The sequence below is a fragment of the Canis lupus genome, chromosome 26 (assembly GCF_048164855.1).
Source record: "Canis lupus baileyi chromosome 26, mCanLup2.hap1, whole genome shotgun sequence".
In the NCBI taxonomy this organism is placed as follows: Eukaryota; Metazoa; Chordata; class Mammalia; order Carnivora; family Canidae; genus Canis; species Canis lupus.
The window spans coordinates 27,809,873-27,829,941 of record NC_132863.1 but is presented as its reverse complement, the minus strand read 5'-3'; the positions used below and the strand labels follow the sequence as shown (position 1 = coordinate 27,829,941).

At 41.8% G+C, this 20,069-nt stretch overlaps 1 protein-coding gene and 1 long non-coding RNA gene across 12 annotated transcripts in view; one reads left to right on the top strand and one right to left on the bottom strand.

Annotated features, from left to right (window-relative positions):
- Positions 1-4,734: 4,734 nt before the first annotated feature.
- Positions 4,735-11,610, bottom strand: LOC140618428 (uncharacterized). Of its 5 annotated transcripts, none has more exons than XR_012018555.1 (5): positions 11,462-11,610; positions 10,703-10,933; positions 10,166-10,273; positions 8,669-8,800; positions 4,735-7,276 (listed from the first exon to the last, which is right to left on the bottom strand). It is a non-coding gene; the product is annotated as an uncharacterized lncRNA (long non-coding RNA). The 5 variants fall into 5 exon arrangements; XR_012018556.1 differs by lacking the exon at positions 11,462-11,610 and adding an exon at positions 11,195-11,348; XR_012018557.1 differs by lacking the exons at positions 10,166-10,273; positions 10,703-10,933; positions 11,462-11,610 and adding exons at positions 9,075-9,127; positions 9,875-10,009.
- The window catches only part of RBL1 (RB transcriptional corepressor like 1), a 59,669-nt gene continuing 49,747 nt past the window's right edge, over positions 10,148-20,069 (top strand). The window contains exons 1-2 of one of the 7 annotated variants that reach the window (XM_072800940.1): positions 10,148-10,604; positions 14,662-14,795. In XM_072800940.1, the coding sequence (XP_072657041.1) occupies positions 10,449-10,604; positions 14,662-14,795 (290 nt within the window). In that variant the 5' untranslated portion in view covers positions 10,148-10,448. Of the gene's footprint in view, positions 10,605-10,811; positions 11,340-14,661; positions 14,796-20,069 lie in introns of those variants that run through there. The other 6 variants (XM_072800942.1, XR_012018551.1, XM_072800938.1 and 3 more) reach the window with 6 other exon arrangements.

The window sequence follows — 20,069 nt, the reverse complement described above, 5'->3', positions numbered from 1 at the left end:
ACACTAAAAAAGGAAAATAATTTGTAGGCAGTTCAAGTATTCTGACCTTAAAATTAAAGAAAATTGATTTTTCTAGGAAACACAAACTTTCCCCTATAAGAGCCTCAGTGATTTCTAAAGAGTTTTTGTGTTCTATTACTGCCTAGTTTATCTTTTCTGTTTAAGAGCCCAAAGAATTAAAAAAAAAAGAGAGACATCCAAAGAATTATAAAATCTGGTAGTTTCATATGAAATAATTTTTGTTTTCAAATAGGCTTTAAGCCAAACACATTTCTACAACTTCCTTTGTGGTATCCTGCTTTAGAGCTTTAAATAATCTTGTCAGAGTATCTTTCATTTTCAGCTTTTTTTTTTAAAAGATTTATTTATTTATTTATGATAGACAGAGAAAGAGATAGAGAGAGGCAGAGACACAGGAGGAGGGAGAAGCAGGCTCCATGCTGGGAGCCCGACGTGGGACTCCTCCGATCCGGGACTCCAGGATTGCGCCCTGGGCCAAAGGCAGGCGCTAAACCACTGAGCCACCCAGGGATCCCCTCTTTTTTCAGATTTCTAAGTCAAAAGTCCTTTGCAAAAAAAAAAAAAAAAAATTATTTTCATCACCTGAATTATTAAAGTAATTGAAAATGGCATTTAAAAAAAAGTGTCTTCTAATTCAGACCTTCAGAACTTTTTGCTGTTAACTTGGGATTTGGGGGTTTTCTGTTAATTAATGAAATTGTTATGGCATTCTGGTTTTTGAAAGAACCTTTTAAAATGTTTGAAATATTAATATCATAACACAACCCAGGCCTCGTCACCACCAAAACTGAAATAAAAACATGAAATAGATTGGGGTCCCTGGCTGGTTCAGTCTGTAGAGTATCTGACTCTTGATCTGAGTGTCATGAGTTCAAGCCCCATGTTGGGCTTGGAGCCTACATCCCCTGCCTCCCACCCCTACATGAAATAGAAATTAGTTAAGTAGTTTTGCCTTGAAACAAAATCAGTAAGTGACCACATTTGAAAATAATCTCAAGAGACTCATTTCTGCATCGGATTCCTTATGTGAAGACCCTGTACATCAACACTTTAATCAGAATATTTAATCAGAATTTATTTGAACTTAAAATACAGTATGTACAAAGAGAGGAGATCAGAAAACAATTTTTTCTTGATTCATTATAGATTTATTATTACTATTTTTTAAAGATTTTATTTATTGGGCAGCCCGGGTGGCTCAGCGGTTTAGCGCTGCCTTCCACCCAGGGCCTGATCTGGAAGACCCGGGATCGAGTCCTGTGTCGGGCTCCCTGCGTGGAGCCTGCCTGTTGTGTCTCTGCCTCTCTCTCTCTCTCTCTCTCTCTGTGTCTCATGAAAAAAATAAAATCTTGAAAAAAAAATATTTTATTTATTTATTCGTCAGAGACACAGAGAGACAGAGACATAGGCAGAGAGAGAAGCAGGTTCCATGCAGGAGCCCGAGGTTTGACTTGATCCCGGGACTCCAGGATCATGGCCTGGGCCAAAGGCAGATGCTCAACCACTGAGCCACCCAGACATCCCTATTATAGATTAAAGTGGTAATGGATATGTGTTCAAAATTCAAGTTATAAAATATTCCTGGCCACCTATCTACTTCACCTCCCTGAGGTACCTGAAGGTACCATGCTACCTGAAGGTACCATGCTACAAGTTTCTTATATCTCCAAGGTACAATTATGCATTTATGAGTAAATATGTGTATTCTCTTCCCCACTTTTTCTCCAAATTATAGTATTCTATACATACTTTTCTGTACCTAGCACTTTCTCTCATTAATAATTGAGATTTTTCTATATTACTCCAAAAAGTTGCCTCATTCTTTATTCCTGCCCAGTATTTCATTGTACTTATTATAATAATGGACACTTAGGTAATTTCCAATCTTTGGCACAAACAATACTACAGTAATTATAGACCTATGTATTTCACACACAGTCAAATGTGTTCTTAGAAGAAAATCCTAAAAGTGGAATTGCCAGGTTGAAGGATATGTCCTTTGTCAATTCAAATTAAAATACCGGGAACAGTTACCCTCCAATGATATAAGAGCATGCTTTTCTCCCCACATCCTTGACAGCACAATATTCTATTTACTCTACAAATTTTTATTTAATTCTTGGTATGGGGGCAGCCCCGGTGGCTCGCTCAGCGGTTTAGCGCCATCTTCAGCCCAGGGCCGGATTCCGGAGACCCAGGATCGAGTCCCACATCAGGCTCCCTGCATGGAGCCTTCAGAATTCTCCCTCTGCCTGTGTCTCTGCCTCTATCTCTGTGTGTCTCTTGTGAATAAATAAAATCTTTAAAAAAAAAAAAAAAGGAACATTTGGGTGGTTCAGTGGTTGAGTGTCTGCCTTTGGCTCAGGGCATAATCCCAGGACTCTGGGATCGAGTCCCACATCAGACTTCCTGCATGAAGTCTGCTTCTCCCTCTGCCTGTGTCTCTGCCTCTCTGTATCTTGTGAATAAATAAAATTAAAAAAAAAAAATTCTTGGTATGGGTTCAGACACTGTTCCAGGTGATCAGAACACATCAATGAATAAAATAGACCAAAATCCCTGCCCTAGTGGGGTTTATATTCTAAGGCCAGGATGACTGGGGGGGTGGGGGCGGTGAGAAAGGAGAGAGTCACAAATGAAGGAAGAGGGAAATGAAGTTATATAAGGGACCAGATCCAAATTCCCAGTAGGCCATGACAAAAAGTTTGGCTTAATTCTGAAATGGATAGTCACTGAAGCATTTTCAAACTTTTGGATTTTTGACAATAGGTTTAAAAAATGTTTTCAGTGGTTTAAGTTTGCATATTCTTATTAGAAGGGTTGAGGGGTACCTGGGTGGCTCAGTGGGTTGAGCACCTGCCTTTGGCTCAGGTCATATTCCCAGGTTCCTGGGATTGAGTCCCACATTGGGCTCCCCACAGGGTGTCTGCTTCTCCCTCTGCCTATGTCTCTGCCTCTGTGTGTCTTGTGAATAAATAAAATCTTTAAAAAAAAAAAAAAAAAGGTTTGAGCACCTTTTCATGTCTTAAATGCTAAATTATTTCCTTTTTTAAGTATTCAAATCCTTTCCTCATTTTAAGGATGTTTGTTAGTCTTTTCATGTTGATCCACAGGAATTTTTGTATGTTGAGGAATAGCCTTTGGTTTGTTACTTTAGTTACAAAGTTAGTTAACATGTGAAATGGTCTAGCTACATGGATTTTTGCTTTTGGCTGTTGCATTTCAAACTTCAGGGCCATAGTAATAAGTGTGCTTTGCTTGTATATGGAAATTAATTCATGATTCTCTATTCCTGCATCTTATGTATATGTTTTAATTTTGAAATCAAATATAGAGAAAAAAATCATTTCTGAAATGACAAAATGCCTAGAAGTTCTTAGGTGCATTTTTTTAATTAACAGCTAATCAATAAAAACAGGTAATAAATATCAAGTATCATAGCATACGTACAGGACAGCCTTTTTCCTTTATTTTATTTTATAGCATACATATTTAATAGGTTAATTTTTGGAGTAAGTACAAAGTTCAAAAGATCCCAAAGACACAGAGTAAAAAGTAAATTTCCTTGTTCCTATCTCACTACTATTGCATTCCTTTTCCCTCAAGCAACTACGGTTCCCAGTTTATTTATCCTTCCAGAGATACCTTATATGGATGCATGTGTATGTATAATCTTCAATATGTTTGCTCTAAGTGGACCCATTCCTAATCTCAATTATTCAATGTAAATTCATGCATTAAAAATCAGCTATACTGGGACGTATGGGTGGCTCAGTAGGTTAAGTGTCTGCCTTTGGCTCAGGTCCTAGGATCAAGCCCCACATCAGGCTCTCCACTCAGTAAGGAGTCTGATTCTTCCTCTGACCCTACCCCCTCTCATGCTCTTTCTCTCTCAAATAAATAAATAAAATCTTTTAAAAAAAAATCAGCTATACTGACAGGGATAACATGTTTTAAGGTGTAGAAATAAAGATTAGCTTCAGTTGTTTCTGGTGCAGTAAGAAACTGGAAAGAAAATAGTTAAGTTATGATTGTCATTTGTATGGAAGTGTCACATAATTTTTTCCTTTGTATTAGTTGTATAATTTAGACATTGTTACTGCCATTTTACAGATGAGGAAATAGGCTCAGAGAGGTTTAAAAATGTGCTAAAGAACACAAAATCAGTTAGGACTTAAACTCATATGTCTTGATTCTAATTCTCTACTTTCTTTAGAGTAGAGGGTACAGCCATGGAGAAAAATCTTAGCTATTTCAAAGGAGGAAAATATCCATCTCTCTATACTGAATGTGGAAATTGAAATGAGGAATAATCAGGAATAATCTAAGACTGCTACTGCCGTCTTTGAGTATTACATGCATACTTCTTATATGGTTTGACTTTTCAACCAGGATCTTCTGCTTAGGGATATCTGGGGTGGTTTTTAGCTAACAAAGTTCAGGTTTCCGGCTCTCCTGGGATTAAGGGGGAGCAGGAGTTTTTTTCAAGAGGTGGATGACAACTTTATTTAGGAATGTTTTGTAGGGTAGCCTGAGTGGCTCAGTGGTTTAGCGCCACCTTCAGCCCAGGGCCTGATCCTGGAATCCCGGGACTGAGTCCACGTCGGGCTCCGTGCATGGAGCCTGCTTCTCCCTCTGCCTGTGTCTCTGCCTCTCTCTTGCTTGCTCATGAATAAATAAAATAAAAAATCTTTAAAAAGAAAAAAAAGAATGTCATTTGTAGACCATTTTAATTTTTTCCTTCTTTTTTTTTTTTAACATACAGTGCAGTATTGGTTTCATATAGTTAACACATAGTGCAATATTGGTCTCTGGAGTAAAATTTAATGATTCATCACTTACATGAAACGCCCAGTGCTCATCACAACAAGTGTCCTCTTTAATACCCATCATCCATCTAGCCCTTGTCCTGCCTATCTCCCTCCATTAACCCTCAGGTTGTTCTCTAACATTAAGAGTCACTTAGGGCTTGTTTCCCGCTCTCGTTTTTTTAAGGGGAAGCAGGATTAATCCAGGTATGTATGGATTCAGGAAACAAAAATGATCATAATTTTTGGTCCTAGGTAGAATTACGTCTGTGCCAGTACAATCTCTTAAAGGAAAACTTAAAAAAAATGCTATCCTTGGGATGCCTGGGTGGCTCAGTGGTGAGCATCTGCCTTCGGCTCAGGGAGTGATCCTGGGTACAAGGATTAAGTCCCGCATCAGGCTCCCTGTGAGGAGCCTGCTTCTCCCTGTGTCTATATCTCGACTCTGTATTCTCATGAATAAATAAATAAAATCTTTAAAAATGCGTTCTTGAAATATCTTCCTTTGACTAAATTGAGTGCAGTAGGCATAGATTTTGATAAAGTCCTTAAAATTACATTTTTAAGTTAAATTGGGCTCTTCAGTTTCTGATTTCCCCAATGTATAAAGGAAGAGGAACAAAAATCACTTAATTGTCCTTGTGGTGGACTGGCACTATTTTCCTGGTAGGCACCGAGTTCAAGGATCACCACTTTAGTTTTTCTTGGAGGACCAAGAGCAGTAAGAATGGTGAGGTCAGGTCTAGCCCCTCCCCCACCACTATCAACTGTTTTTTTTGACAGAAGGTTAGGTGAGTAGTTAGTCTTTCATTATAGGAACATGTGCATGCCAAGTACCTGCTTAGGTATAGTAAAGCTGAGGGATAAAAAAAATTTTTTTGAAATAATTTCAAAATGAAATAGCTAGGAAAAACAATCAGAACTTTGTTTCACTTTCTTACATGTAATCTGTGTTTTAGAATTGCTTATATTTTCAATTACATTTGGGAGGGTATGTACTATAATCATTTTAGTTTTGGAGCCTGGAGCCTCTAAAGACCCTAATCAGGCTCTGAACTTATGCTCTGGGGAACTCTGAAATATTAAACCACAATAGGGAGGCTAATCATAGGGCCTATTACACAATGGAATCAAAATAGAAACAACCTTCATGATGTAGCTGGATCAGAAATGAAAGGCAGAGTAAATGCTTCACTACCCATAGTTCATTTTGTACTCAGAATTCAGTTTAGAAAAAAAAAAAAAAAAGAATTCAGTTTAGTATTAAATGAGCATATTGCTAGATAGTAGGAAAAAAAAAAAACAGCATGAACCCTGATGAAAAGTAGGGAAAGCATACCAATGAAAGACAAAGATAAAGCATGCAGGTGAGGCTGGATTTGACAGATGTGTCTTTGATGGTGAACTGCCTAAATCTGATTCAATTGTAATACTGTGAACCCCTGAAAAGTTTTAAGAGAGTGACATGATGTATATGTTCCTTGAGAAAAATTAGTAACTAAATGTAAGATGGTTTGGAAAACAAAACATAAAATGTTGAGAGATAACTAGAAACCTGGTAGAGAGAGGAATCCACAAGATTTAGTGACTAGGTGTAGGGGATAAAGGAGTTGAGGAGTTAATGATTAAGAGGAAAGCATTGGCTGGTTTTTTAGAGGGGAGGTTGATGACTATGGCAGTATTTATTGAAAAACAAGGACATAGTTTAGTTACAGTCCAAAGGGTGGGGGGAGTACTGTTTAAAAAATGCTTTATTTCATAAGGGAAATAAGGGAACATAAGAGCATTTTCCTTTTATCTTGGCCTCAATACCAAGGCCTGTACTTCCTAATAATTCAATTCAGGAGAATCTGAGAATTACAACATGGCAAAAGAAAAAAGAAAAAAAAAGTCACTGATTTGATGTAAAAGGTTACAGATCAGGTGAATCAAAAGGAGATGAGAGTGGAAGGCCTTACACAGACCAGATATGACTAACTGAAAATCCAAAGTTAGGGCCTGAATCCAGTCCTTAAGAGAAGGAAAAATGTATAATGTTTCTCAGTTTTTGTTTGCTGGATGGCATTTGAGAGGGGCTTCTTTTGTTCTTGGATCATTTTTAAGCCAGCCATCCTCCTTATTAGTTCAAGTCTAGATGATCTGAAAATCACAGCAAAGGAAGAATCCGTATCTTGCACATAGCAAGCATTCATTAAACATTTGTGGAATGAAGAAATGAAGAATTTTCATAGTATGCATGAAGTGTGAAAAGAGGAGAATCAAATCTAGTAGCAAAGAAGAAATGGGCTTGAGTCCATATACTGCAACTCACTGAAAGCCAAACTACTATAGAAATGAAAAATGGGGCATTGAGTCTCTGGTTTGGGTTGGTTTATAATTCCTGAGACCTCTTTCCTTTTATCTTGGTTTCTTTTCAAGGTCAGAATCACCCTCTCTGTAGTTCAGATCTGAATAAAAAAAGAAATCAATTAGTTATGGCAAAGGCAGAAGACTTGAGGATTCTTATCTCTTGTGATCTTGTCCAGGACCAGCTATGAAAGCCAGGATCCCATGGGGCCAACTTAGTTTTACTCCATTTCTCCTCAAAAAATTCTGACCATAATATTTGCATTTGACAGACCAAGTGGTATTTCTCAACAGTTGTTCCAAACCTTTACCACTCTCAACCCCCTACTACATGTTGCTCTATTTTGCACTCAGCAGAGTACCTAGCAGTTCTGTTTAATCTAGATGTAAGGTGATATTCCAGACAGGAGCTACCAAGAGGAAGGCCAGACTCTGGATTCCTAGCTTAGCCACCTTTTCCAGGGCCTAGGTAAATCAGTGATCTCTTTATCTTTAGTCTCTCTCTGTCTGCTCCTGGCCCTAATTATTCACATACGTTTTCTTCTATGCTAGACAATTCCCTTCCTTCTGCCTCTCCACCACCAAACTTCTTAGAAGCTTTAACTTCCTACTTCCAACTTTCTGACTTTACTCCCTCCCATTAGCCCCTCAGCTACAGTAATCTGGCTCTCATTCCCACCATGCTAAAGAAAACTGCTCTGGCAAATGTCATTAAAAACATATGAACGATAATTTACAAGGTCTTTCTTTGAACTCTATTTGGATTCTCTGCAATGTTGGGCTCTATGGAGTACTTCTTTCCTAGCCTTCGAGATACTACTCCTCTATTTTTATACCTGTGTGGACAGATTCATTCATTCCTCAAATTGTGCCCATCTCTGAAATGTAGGTGTTCCTAAAGGTTCTATCCTTGAGTCTCTTCTTATGCTAACACACTCCTTACCCTTAGCCTCAGGTATTGCCTGAATATTCCCAAATCCTGATGTCCAGACTGTCCCTACTCCTGAAGCTCTCTCTCAAATAAGCTCAGGTTAATTAGAAAACAAATGAGCCACTACAAGAGGGACTTCACCCATGGTTTACCTCCACTAATCCTGACCTTTGGTAAGAGGACAAAAGTTAGAAGGATGTTAAATCTTGATATAGATCTCTTGGAACTGAATATAGACCTCCCCTCAATTATCCATACCCATCCTCTAAGTAAATAAAAACTATTGGGAGGAAAGTCTCTGTGCAGACACTATGTGCCAACATTTCTAGACAATAATGAGACGGTCCTAAAGTCAGCTGCAGTAGTAGCTTCTAGAAGGAAGAAGAGTTGGAAGTGCCACATGGGTGTTTCAGTTTGATTTTGAGTTTGGAGGGTGAGAGGAGATCGAGTCTTTACTCATTTGAGATCCAGCTTGCAGCTGGTTCCCAATTCCAACCCTCTGGAAGCGTAGACAATCTAGAATAGACTGGGAAATTGCTAGGAGAGAGGTGAGAGGGGCTACCTTGCAGGATCCATCAGCCTCCTCTTAAACTTCCTGCAGGCATCCCAAACACAGCGGCTTTATAACTGATGTCATCCCTCTGCTTGTACTCCTATTCTAGTTGACAGCAGCATCACCTTTCACCCTCTTGATCTAGATGGAAACTTCTGTTAATGGGGACTCTTCCTTGTTTAGCAGTGCCCCATTCAGTTCTAAGAGACCTCTCTCCAGACTGGCTCCTTTCAATGCTGGACAACCCCCACCATCTCCACACCTCTAGTCTCTACTCCATCTGATCTATGTGTCCCACTGTAGCCAGAGAGACATTCCCAGAATGCTATGGGTCATTTATCACCTCTTTTCATTAAAACCTCCACTGATAACGTCTAGGCTTTTAGTAGGGTATATGAGGTCCTTTGTAACCTACCTTGACCTATCTTCCATTTTCATCTCTGGTGACTCCTTCCCTCATCCGGGCATCTTTGTAATTTTTCAAACACACTTTGTGAAGTACTGAGTGCCAACTATGAGCCAGGCGCTAATCTAAACTTCGTAATACAGTGAACATGAAAAATAGGTCCCTGCTCTCATGCGATTCACATTTTAGTAGGAAGAGCCAGTGAATAAACAAGATAATTTCAGATAGTTATAATGGTGCTATGAAAACCATGAAATGGGATGTTAGGGGGGTGGGTCAGCTAATTTTAGATAGTGCTCTGGAAGGGCCTGGGAAGGTAATACTTAGTTGAACTTGATGACAAGGAGCCGGACAAGCAAAGACCTGCTATAGAGTATTTTGGGACCGACTGATCAGCATGTGAGAAAGGCCTTGAGGCAAGAACTAGCTTGGCTGCTTGGCATTTTCAAGGTTCCAAAACTAAGCAGTGAGGCTGCACCTTGTTATATACTTGGGTGGGGGCAATGAGGTGAGGCCAGATCACAGGGGCCCTGTGGGCCACTGAGTTTGGATACGATTTTAAGGGCAAGAGGAATCTACTGAAAGATTTTGAGCTAAGGAGTGACAAGGTCTGGGCTCTTCCAGTGAAGGGTTTCAGTGGAGCCGAAGTATAAGCTTGGGAGACCAGTTGCATGCCTTCAGCCATGCGCTCAGGCCATTCCCAAGCCTGGAATGACGGCCCTTCGGGGAGCTGATTACTGCAAGTCTCTCAGCCCAGGTCAAGCCTAGTTTGCCTCGCCAGCCCTTCAACCATTCAACAGATCACTCACGGAGCACAGGAAAGCGTCCCGAAGCCTCCCGCCGTCACAGAACCACTTTTTTCTGTTCCTGCCTCCGTCTCCTAACTCAAGGGGCAAGGCTCAGTCAGACTATGTTTGGCGGGACGGTGACAAACCCAGGCCCGAGGGTTAGTGGTACAGAGAAGGCTTCTCGGTAAGACGACGGAGGCCCAAACCAAAGAGCCGGTTAGACCAGGGCGGCGCAGCGGGCGTCAGGACAGGCCACGGACTACAATTCCCAGCAGACTGCGCGCGCCGGCCGATCCCTCCGCACCAACTTACTCCGCCGGCTGGGCTCACCGCTGCCCGCCAAGGACCAAACTCAGGGCTTTTTCTCTGGAACTGAGGTCCATCTTCTTATCACAGTTCCAGAGCGAGACCACCGAGTGCCTTGCAGGAGAAACGGACTTTTTTGAGGAGAACTGCGGATGCAGACTGCCGGAGAGACGTCGCTCTGAAGCCGCCGAGTTTCGCGCGCTTTGGCGCGGGGGGTTGTGGGTAGCGCGCCCAGGAGGGAGAAAGGAGCCGGGGGGCTGTGACCGCGCCGCCCGCGGGGCCGGAGGGGATGTTCGAAGACGACCCGCACGCCGAGGGGGCGGCGGTAGTCGCCGCGGCCGGGGAGGCGCTGCAGGCCCTGTGCCAGGAGCTGAACCTGGACGAGGGGAGCGCGGCCGAAGCCCTGGACGACTTCACCGCCATCCGGGGCAACTACAGTCTAGAGGTGAGCGGCGGCAGGTGGGCGGCCGGACCCGACCCCCGCCAGGCCCCACCCCCGCCCCGCCCCTGCCCCACCCTGTGGGGCGGTGGGAGTTTACCCACCGGGAAGGGTCGCGGCCCCGCCGGGCGCCGCAGAGTGCGGAGGGGGACGGGCGCGCGTAGACACCGACTATCCATTTTCTTTCTGAGGCGGGAAACCGAAGTCCGGAAGAGGAGCGGCTAGTCCGAGGTCGCACGCCCCCTCGGCGGGGGAGGGGTGGGGGTTCCCTAGACTCCGACCAGCTTCGCTTCGCCCAGCCGAGCGCCGCGGACATCACGATAGCGCCTGTAAATCTATTAAAAAAACAAAAAACAAAAAACAAAACAAAAAAAAAACCCAAAGAACCAAATGCGGGAATGCTAAGAGCTGAAGTGAGCTATAGTGCTGACATCACCGCCCAAGCCCTTTAAACACGTCATCTCGGTTCTCGCCACAACCCGGAGAGCCCGACCCGTGACCCCCATCCCACGGGAGCGCCTAAGCTACGTGGCCAGGGGCGCGCGGCTGCTGGTGGAGCCGCGCGGGGAGTCGGAGCCTTCGGACCGCTCCCTCACCCCGCCCCGCGGCCTCGACGGGAGGGCGGAGGTGTGCGGTGCTGGCCTGCCCGAGAGCGTTCAGCAGGTGGGGCCCAGCCCTCAGCCCGCGCCTGGTCCCGCCTCAGGGCCCTGAGGCTTAGCGCAGCGCCTGGCTCTGAATAAGGTTAGCGTGGCCGGTCACTACCGGATTCCTCACCCCACGCCCACGCCCCAGCCCCAGCCCGGTCCTCGCCCTCGCGGGAGTCCTCACAGCCGCCCCGTGAACGTGGTAGCGCAGTATTGTACCTGCTCTCCGGGTAGAGGACTGGCCTGCCTGTCCAGGGCCATTCTGCTGTTTGTTATAGGAAGCCAGTGTAGACGTAGGAATGGGATTTATTTCAGCACTTCACTCTAAAATTCAGAGGCTTTCCCGCACAATTTGACTCACCGGGTAAAATAAGTAATTCCTGGGTTCAGAGGCATGTAGGTGGGTACGTGGAGTTGAGCGTGTACGTGTGTCTGTTACACGAGGCGGGAAAATACCTAAGAGAGACACTCTTACATGTCTCTGGGATAGGACCGGGTAAACTGGATACAGGACAGCGACCATCCATGGGTGGCACGGCTCAAGAAAGAATAAGAAAGTAAGGGGGGGATTATGGATTATGCCTACTCAATGAAAACAAACTAATTTTTAAATGCCTGAGAAGGTGTTTCTGACTTCCCAAGTCCTCTGTCATTGAATAAACATTTACTGAGTGAAAACTGTAGTCCAGGCATTAAACTAGGCACTCTTTCAAATTCTTTTTTTTTTTTTTTTAATATTTATTTTAGAGAGCACGCAATGGGGAGGGATAGAGGGAGGGGGGCAGCCGACTCCGTGCTGAGCGGGAGCCCAATACAGGACTTGATTCTAGGACTCTGAGATCGTGACATCAGCAGAAACCAAGAGTCGGAGGCTCAACCAACTCGAGGCCACCCAGGTGCCCCTCAAATTCTTAAATATACCAAGTTTCTTCCCACCTGTGTGTTTTCTCCATGCCATTTGCTCTGCCTGGAAACTTCCCTCATCCCCTACAACAGGCTATTTGAAGAACTAAGTCTCAAGAAATAAGTCAGCTAGGTGGAGTTGATCAGGACATCTTAAATGTTTGATTTAGAAAACAGACGTGTGAGGGACGCCTGGGTAGCTCAGTGGTTGAGCATCTGCCTTTGGCTCAGGCGGTAATCCCAGAGTCCTGGGATCAAGTCCCACATCAGGCTTCCTGCAGGGAGCCTGCTTCTCCCTCTGCCTGTGTCTCTGCCTCTGTGTCTCTCATGAATGAATGAATAAATAAATAAATAAAATAAATAAAACACAGATGTGTGAATTAAGATTTGGTGACCATTTATTCTATCCTATGTCTTTTGTTCTCCTCCTCCTCTTTTTTTTTTTCCTTTTGATTGTTTTTGGTGAAATGCTCTTGAAGTAGGTATTTTCATGTATCTACTGTTTCTTAAGCCCTCTCCCCAGCTCCTACCCCTTTCAGTATATTAGTATATCCCACTTACCCCCTTGTTTATCCCTCTCACCCTCTTAGATTTTGGTGATTCTCCACTCAACCATTTTAAGTCTCCCTCTGAATCCTCCTCTGACCTCTACTCAAAATCAGTTACTATATTCTCATACTTTATCTTCAATTCTTACAACATATATCTCACCAATTATAGATAACCGTTATCTATTCCTTTTCTTAACTCTAGATTTGGAATTACAGAGGTCAGAAACCATCTTTGTATTCTAAGGTCTAGTATCAAAGAATTAAGATAATATAGTTGTTTTTTTCTAGGACAAAAAGCAAAAATATCAATATTAATTTTTTTTCTATCTTAATGGTGTTTTCATCTAGTAACCTGTACCCAGAAGCTAATACTTGGATGTACTTCCCCAACAATTATTAATCAAGGTATCTAAAAATATGCAACCATAAGCTTACATGTCTCATTTAATACCTTGAGCATGTAAGACTTCTCACTACATTAGGATAGTATCACTGGATTTTAACTATTGGTGGGGCCACCCATTTCTGCCCTTCCCTTTTGGATTATTACAAGTCTTCCAGGGTTTTATTCTTTTGGAGACTGGTCTTAGGATCTGCAGAACAGTGAATAGGAACACAGGTGTGTTATAAAATGTGTGTCTGTAGTTCACATATGTATAGTTCTTTGTGATTATATATATATAGTCCAGTGGTAAAGTCATGAAGTGATTCTAGCTTGGAGATATCTTAAGTCTAAAGCAGACAATTAAAAAAAAATTAAAAAAAAATAATAAAGCAGACAATTGGGACGCCAGGGTGGCTCAGTGGTTGAGCATCTGCCTTCTGCTCAGGGCATGATCCCGGAATCCTGGGATTGAGTCCAGCATGAGGCTCCCTGTATGGAGCCTGCTTCTCCCCCTGCCTATGTCTCTGCCTCTTTCATTCTCTGTGTCTCATGAATAAATAAATAAAATATTTTAAAAATCAATAAAAAAAAATAAAGCAATTAAGTGTTGAATTCCCAAACATCACTTTTTTTTTTTCTTTTTAAAGATTTTATTTATTCATGAAAGACACAGAGAGGCAGAGACACAGGCAGAGGGAGAAGCAGGCCCCATGCAGGGAGCCCGATGTCGGACTTGATCCCCAGACTCCAGGATCATGCCCTGGGCCGAAGGGAGGAGCTCAACCGCTGAGCGACCCAGGTGTCCCCCAAACATCACCTTTTTATAGCATTGTAAATTGAGATATCTGCTATAATAGAGAGACTTACTATTTTAAAGATTGAGTAAATAATTCCCAAATTTTACCTCACAAAAATGACAGCCTTCTCTGTTATACATGAAAGATACGAACCTTTTTTTTTTTTTTTTTTTTAAGATTTTATTTACTTATTTGACAGCACAAACAGGAGGAGCTGTAGGCTCCTCACTGACGAGGAAGCCTGATGCAGGGCTCTATCCTAGGACCTCAGGATCATGACCTGAGCTGAAAGCAGACACTTAACCGACTGAGCCATGCAGGTGTCCCAGATGTGAACTTTTTATGTGTGACTCCCTTGTCCTCTTTATACTCTGTTCTTTCCTTTCTCTGCCAAACTTTCTTCATGTTAAAAAAGAAACATAAAACAAATAGTGGAAAGGAACTTAAGCATCATCAAGGCCATGACTGGTGTTTTCAAAGCAAGAAAGCTAATGCTGAGAAATTTTAAGAGGACTCTCAATAGTATTAGATTTGGTATGTGGGTGAGAGATCTATGTTTAGACTAATGCTGTTGGAGAATCTTATGTGGGACTGAGAATAAGGAGTTTTATATTCATTCCTGCAAAACGAAGCTTTGTGACCTTGGGCAAATATCTTCACCACTCTGGCCTGTTACATACATAATGAAAATGAGACCAGATAGTTCTAAGATCTTTTCTAGTTCTAGAACTCAAGCATTTTAACATAATATATTCATTTTGCTGTTTGTCTTTTGCTTGCCAGGGAGAAGTTATACACTGGTTGGCATGTTCATTATATGTTGCCTGCCGCAAAAGCATTATTCCCACTGTTGGGAAGGGTATCATGGAAGGAAATTGTGTTTCACTTACCAGAATACTGCGTTCAGCTAAACTAAGGTAAAGCACTTTGATTTTTCAAACACTGTTAACCATATAAAAAAATGTCTTAAAGATTTTATTTATTTATTCATGTGAGACACAGAGAGAAACAGAGAGAGAGGCAGAGACACAGGCAGAGGGAGGAGCAGGCTCCATACAGGGAGCCTGATGTGGGACTCGATCCTGGGACTCCAGGATCCTCCCTGAGCCGAAGGCAGGCGCTAAACTGCTGAGCTGCCCAGGGATCCCCACAATTTTTAATTTAATAAAGAAATTGTCTGCATCTCATTGTTTTAAGTATTGAGAAGTAATTTTTCCACATTTTCCACAAGTTTTCCAGTAACTTATGATTTAAATCAAGATGACAGGGCAGCCCCAGTGGCGCAGCGGTTTAGCGCCGCCTGCAGCTCAGGGTGTGATCCTGGAGACTCGGGATCGAGTCCCACATCGGGCTCCCTGCATGGAGCCTGCTTCTCCCTCTGCCTGTGTCTCTGCCTCTGTGTGTGTGTGTGTGTGTCTCTCATAAATAAATAAATAAAATATTTTTATAAATAAATAAATCAAGATGACATTCATTCATTTTTTTCTTTTTTTTAATATTTTATTTATTTATTCATGGGAAACAGAAGAGAGGCAGAGACACAGGCAGAGGGCAAAGCAGGCTCCACGCAGGGAACCCGATGTGGGACTCGATCCCAGGTCTCCAGGATCACGTCCTGGGCTGAAGGCAGACGCTAAACCGCTGAGCCACCCGGGCTGCCCCATTTTTTTTACTTTCATATTATAAAAGAACCTGAATAAATATTTTGTTCATGAAAATTTATTTTTCATACATTTTAATTACAACATTGGTTATATTAAATTTTTACAAAATAATTTTTTCTTTTGAATGCCATTAAAATTCAGTATTATGCTGCTATTGGGACATATGCCCTGTATTTACCATCCTTACTCTATATTTGTTTTAGGAGTGTGTGTATGGTAAAATATACATAAAATAGGGGCATGCAGGTGGCATAGTTGGTTGGGTATCCAACTCTTCATTTTGGCTCAGGTCATGATACCGGAATTATGGGATCTGGCCCTGTGTCAGGCTCCCAGTTCATCAGTGACTCTGCTTCTCTCCTTCTGCCTATGTATATGTGTGTGTGTGTGTGTAATATATATATATATAAATGAATAAGTGAATCCTTTAAAAATACATATGCATAAAAATTTACCATTTAACCAATTTTAAGTGTACAGTTCAGTGGCATTAAATACGTTTACATTGTTGTACAACTATCATACATCTCCAGAATTTTTTCAGCTTCCCAAATTGAAACTTCATAACAATTAAACAGTAGCTTCCTCCTCCCTCCTCCTAGCCCTTGGCATGTATCAGTACTTCATTCCTCTTTATGGTTAAATAATAATACATTGCATGGATATACCACAATTTGTTTATCCACTTATTAGTTGATGGATACTTGAGTTGTTTCCATCTTTTGGCTATTATGAGTAATGCTACTATGAACATTTGTGTACAAGTTTTTGTGTAGACATATATTGTCATTTCTCTTGGTAATATGTACAAATGGAACTGTTGGGTCATATGGGAACTCTGTTTAACCTTCTGAGGCACTGTCAGATTGTTTTCCAAAGTGACTACAGGAGTTTACATTCCTACCACCAGAGTTTGAGGGTTCCATTTACCCATATCATTGCCAATACTTATAATCTTTATTATATGGCTATTCTAGTGAGCATGAAATGGTATTTTGTAAAAAAAAAAAAAAAAAAAAAAAAAAAAAAGAAATGGTATTTTGTATTTCCCCAATGGCCAATGATGTGGAACATCTTTTAGGTACTTACTGGAGTAATGTATTCTTTACAACAATTCCAACAAATGCAATTGTTTTGAAAGCTGTGAAATTTATAAAACTTCTTATTTTACTTTAAAAATCCGTAATCAGGGATCCCTGGGTGGCTCAGTGGTTTAGTGCCTGCCTTCATCCCAGGGTGTGATCCTGGGGCCCTGGGATCGAGTCCCGCGTCAGGCTTCCTGCATGAAGCCTGCTTCTCCCTCTGCCTGTGTCTCTGCCTCTCTCTCTCTCTCTCTCTCTCTCTCTCTCTCTCTGTGTCTCTCATGAATAAATAAATAAAATTTAAATAAATAAATAAATAGTCGTAATCAGGGATGCCTGGATGACTCAATGGTTGAGCGTCTGCCTTTGGCTCAGGTCTTAATCCCGGGGTCCTGGGATTGAGTCCCACATCGGGCTCCCCACAGGGAGCCTGCTTCTCCCTGTGCCTGTGTCTCTGCCTCTCTCTCTGTCTCTCATGAATAAATAAATAAAATATTTTTTAAAAATCATAATCATAGTTTAGGTAATAATAATGCTATAAGTTTTTTTGTTTCCAAACATTCTGATGTACTTTGTTCTTGTTTAGAATAGCCATTTTTGAAATAGCAATAAATACAATGGATTTATATGAGGATGTATTAGTCAAACCTTTTGTTTATAAAAAACAGATACCAATTATGGACTTTGGCTGACTTAAAGAGAAAAGAAATTTACTGAAAGGATATTGAATAGCTGACAGAGTCTTTAGGATGACCTGAGAAAATAGACTTGGAAAACACCCAGGAACAAAAGGAGGCTGGCTAGAACCAAAATGCATTTCACAAGAATTCATCTAACAAGGGCATGACTTGCATGGCCAGCAGTGCCATCCCTGGACATTGCCACTGTATTTGTCCCTAATAGCTGAATATTGCTGTTGATCCTACTATAAGAATTTATCACTCAGTTCTCTGTACTGCCAGCTCCAGATTCAAAATCCCAGACCTGTATCAAGAACCTCAGGTTTTATGCCTTCACCCAAACTTCAGCGAAGCTGATCTATCTAGTAGGCAGCAAGACACAAAATTGGGGAATTCCCCACAAAGGAAAGAATTTCACATGCTTAGCATCCCTGCCTCCAAATCAGTCTCCTATAAGGGACTCTTAATTTGTCAGCCAAATTAAGTATTTAGTAATCTGGCAAAAAAAAATTTTTTTTTGCTGTTATTGATAATCTTTTAAAGAGGGATGCCTGGGTGGCTCAGCGGTTGAGCATCTGCCTTCTGCTCAGGATGTGATCCTAGAGTTTTGAGATCGAGACTTGCATCGGGCTCTTGCGTGGAGCTGCCTTCTCCCTCTGCCTATGTCTCTGCCTCTCTTTCTCTGTGTCATGAATAAATAAATAAGATCTTAAAAAAAAATCTTTTAAAGAGACTCTTAGATTCTCAGATTTTAATCAGCATATTTGGAGTTTGAATACCTGTGGACAATTAGCTGATGATGTCTTCCATCACCTTTTTAAAAAAAGTATTATTGCTGGGCAGCCCTGGTGGCGCAGCGGTTTAACGCCGCCTGCAGCCCGGGGCCTGATCCTGGAGACACGGGATCAAGTCCCACGTCAGGCTCCCTGTGTGGAGCCCGCTTCTCCCTCTGCCTGTGTCTCTGCCTCCCTCTCTCTCTCTGTCTCTATGAATGAATAAATAAAATCTTAAAAATATATATATATTATTCCAGGATGCCTGAGTGGCTCAGTGGTTGAGCATCTGCCTTCCACTCAGGGTGTGTTCCTGGGGTCTGGGGATCAAGTCCCATATCAGGCTCCCTGTGGGGAGCCTGTTTCTCCCTCTGCCTGTGTCTCTGCCTATCTCTCTGTGTCTCTCATGAATAAATAATAAAATCTTTTTAAAGAATAAATAAAAACTATTATTCTGAGGCACCTGGCTGTTTCGGCCAGTAAAGCATGTAACTCTTGATCTCAGGGTTGTAAATTCAAGGCCCAGGTTGGATGTAGAGATTATTTAAAAATAAAATCTTTTTTTTTTTAATTTATTTATGATAGTCACACACACAGAGAGAGAGAGAGGCAGAGACACAGGCAGAGGGAGAAGCAGGCTCCATGCACCGGGAGCCCGACGTGGGATTCGATCCCGGGTCTCCAGGATCGCGCCCTGGGCCAAAGGCAGGCGCTAAACCGCTGCGCCACCCAGGGATCCCCTAAAAATAAAATCTTAACAAAAAATCAAATCAAATCAAATCTTAAAACTATCATTTTGGAGACACCTGGGTAGCTCAGTGGTTGAGCATCTGTGTTTGGCTCAGGTCATGATCCCGGGGTCCTGGGATCAAGTCCTACATCAGGCTCCCCACAGGGAGCCTGCTTTTCCCTCTGCCTATGTCTCTGCCTCTCTCTCTGTCTCATGAATAAATAAATAAAATCTTCTTTTAAAAATCATTCTGTATATAGCATTAAATGTATATCGCACTTAAGTGAACTTTAACACTACAGATTTTCAATCTAAGACCATAGTAACACGGGGACATAAAAAATTGAACAAGCCAGTGATGCCTCGGTGGCTCAGTGGTAGAGTGTCGGCTTTCCACCCAGGGCATGATCCCGAAGTCCTAGGATCAATTCCCACATCGGGCTCCCTGCATGGAGCCTGCTTCTCTCTCTGCTTATGTCTGCCTCTCTCTCTCTGTCTCTCATGAATAAATAAAATTTTTTTAAAAAATTGAATAAGCCAGAAAGGTGGAGTAATAAGTGATTTTCTGGGTATATGCTATCTTCTTCATTTATATTTGATGGTGGAACAACATACTGGAACACAAACACTTGAATTTTATCCCTGAACTGTCTGATGCTTTGTAAGCAACTTCCAGAATCAACCTATTGGGGAGATACTGTCTGTCCTCAAACTAATTTTGTGAACTCAACAATCTATTAACATTTACCTTGTAATGAATATACAAATTATTGTGTAGATGATGTATGGAACAAAAGAAGTAGGTAGGTAGGTACCATCACTTCTTGCATAGGAGAAGACATTTATGAAATGAGCACTAATTCAAAATCTTTATTCCCATAGTGATTCTGAAAGCCAGAGTAATTTCATAGCACTTGGGAGTGAGGTTTTTCGGTTGCCTTTTATTTTTTATTATTATTTTTTTAATTTAGGCTTTTGGGGCACCTGGGTGGCTTAATCAGTTAAGCATCTGCCTTTGGCTCAGGTCATGATCCCCAGGGTCATGAGATCAAGCCTTGCATCAGGCTTCCCACTCGGCAGGGAGTCTCCTCCTTCTGCCCCTCTCCCTGCTCATGTTTGCGCTCGCTGTCTCTCTCTCCCTCTCTCTCTCCCTCTCTCTCTCCCTCTCTCTCTCTCTCTCGGAAATAAATAAAATCTTTAAAAAAGAAATATAGGCTTTAAAGTAAAGATTCTTTAAAAAAAAGATTCTTAAGATTCGTAGG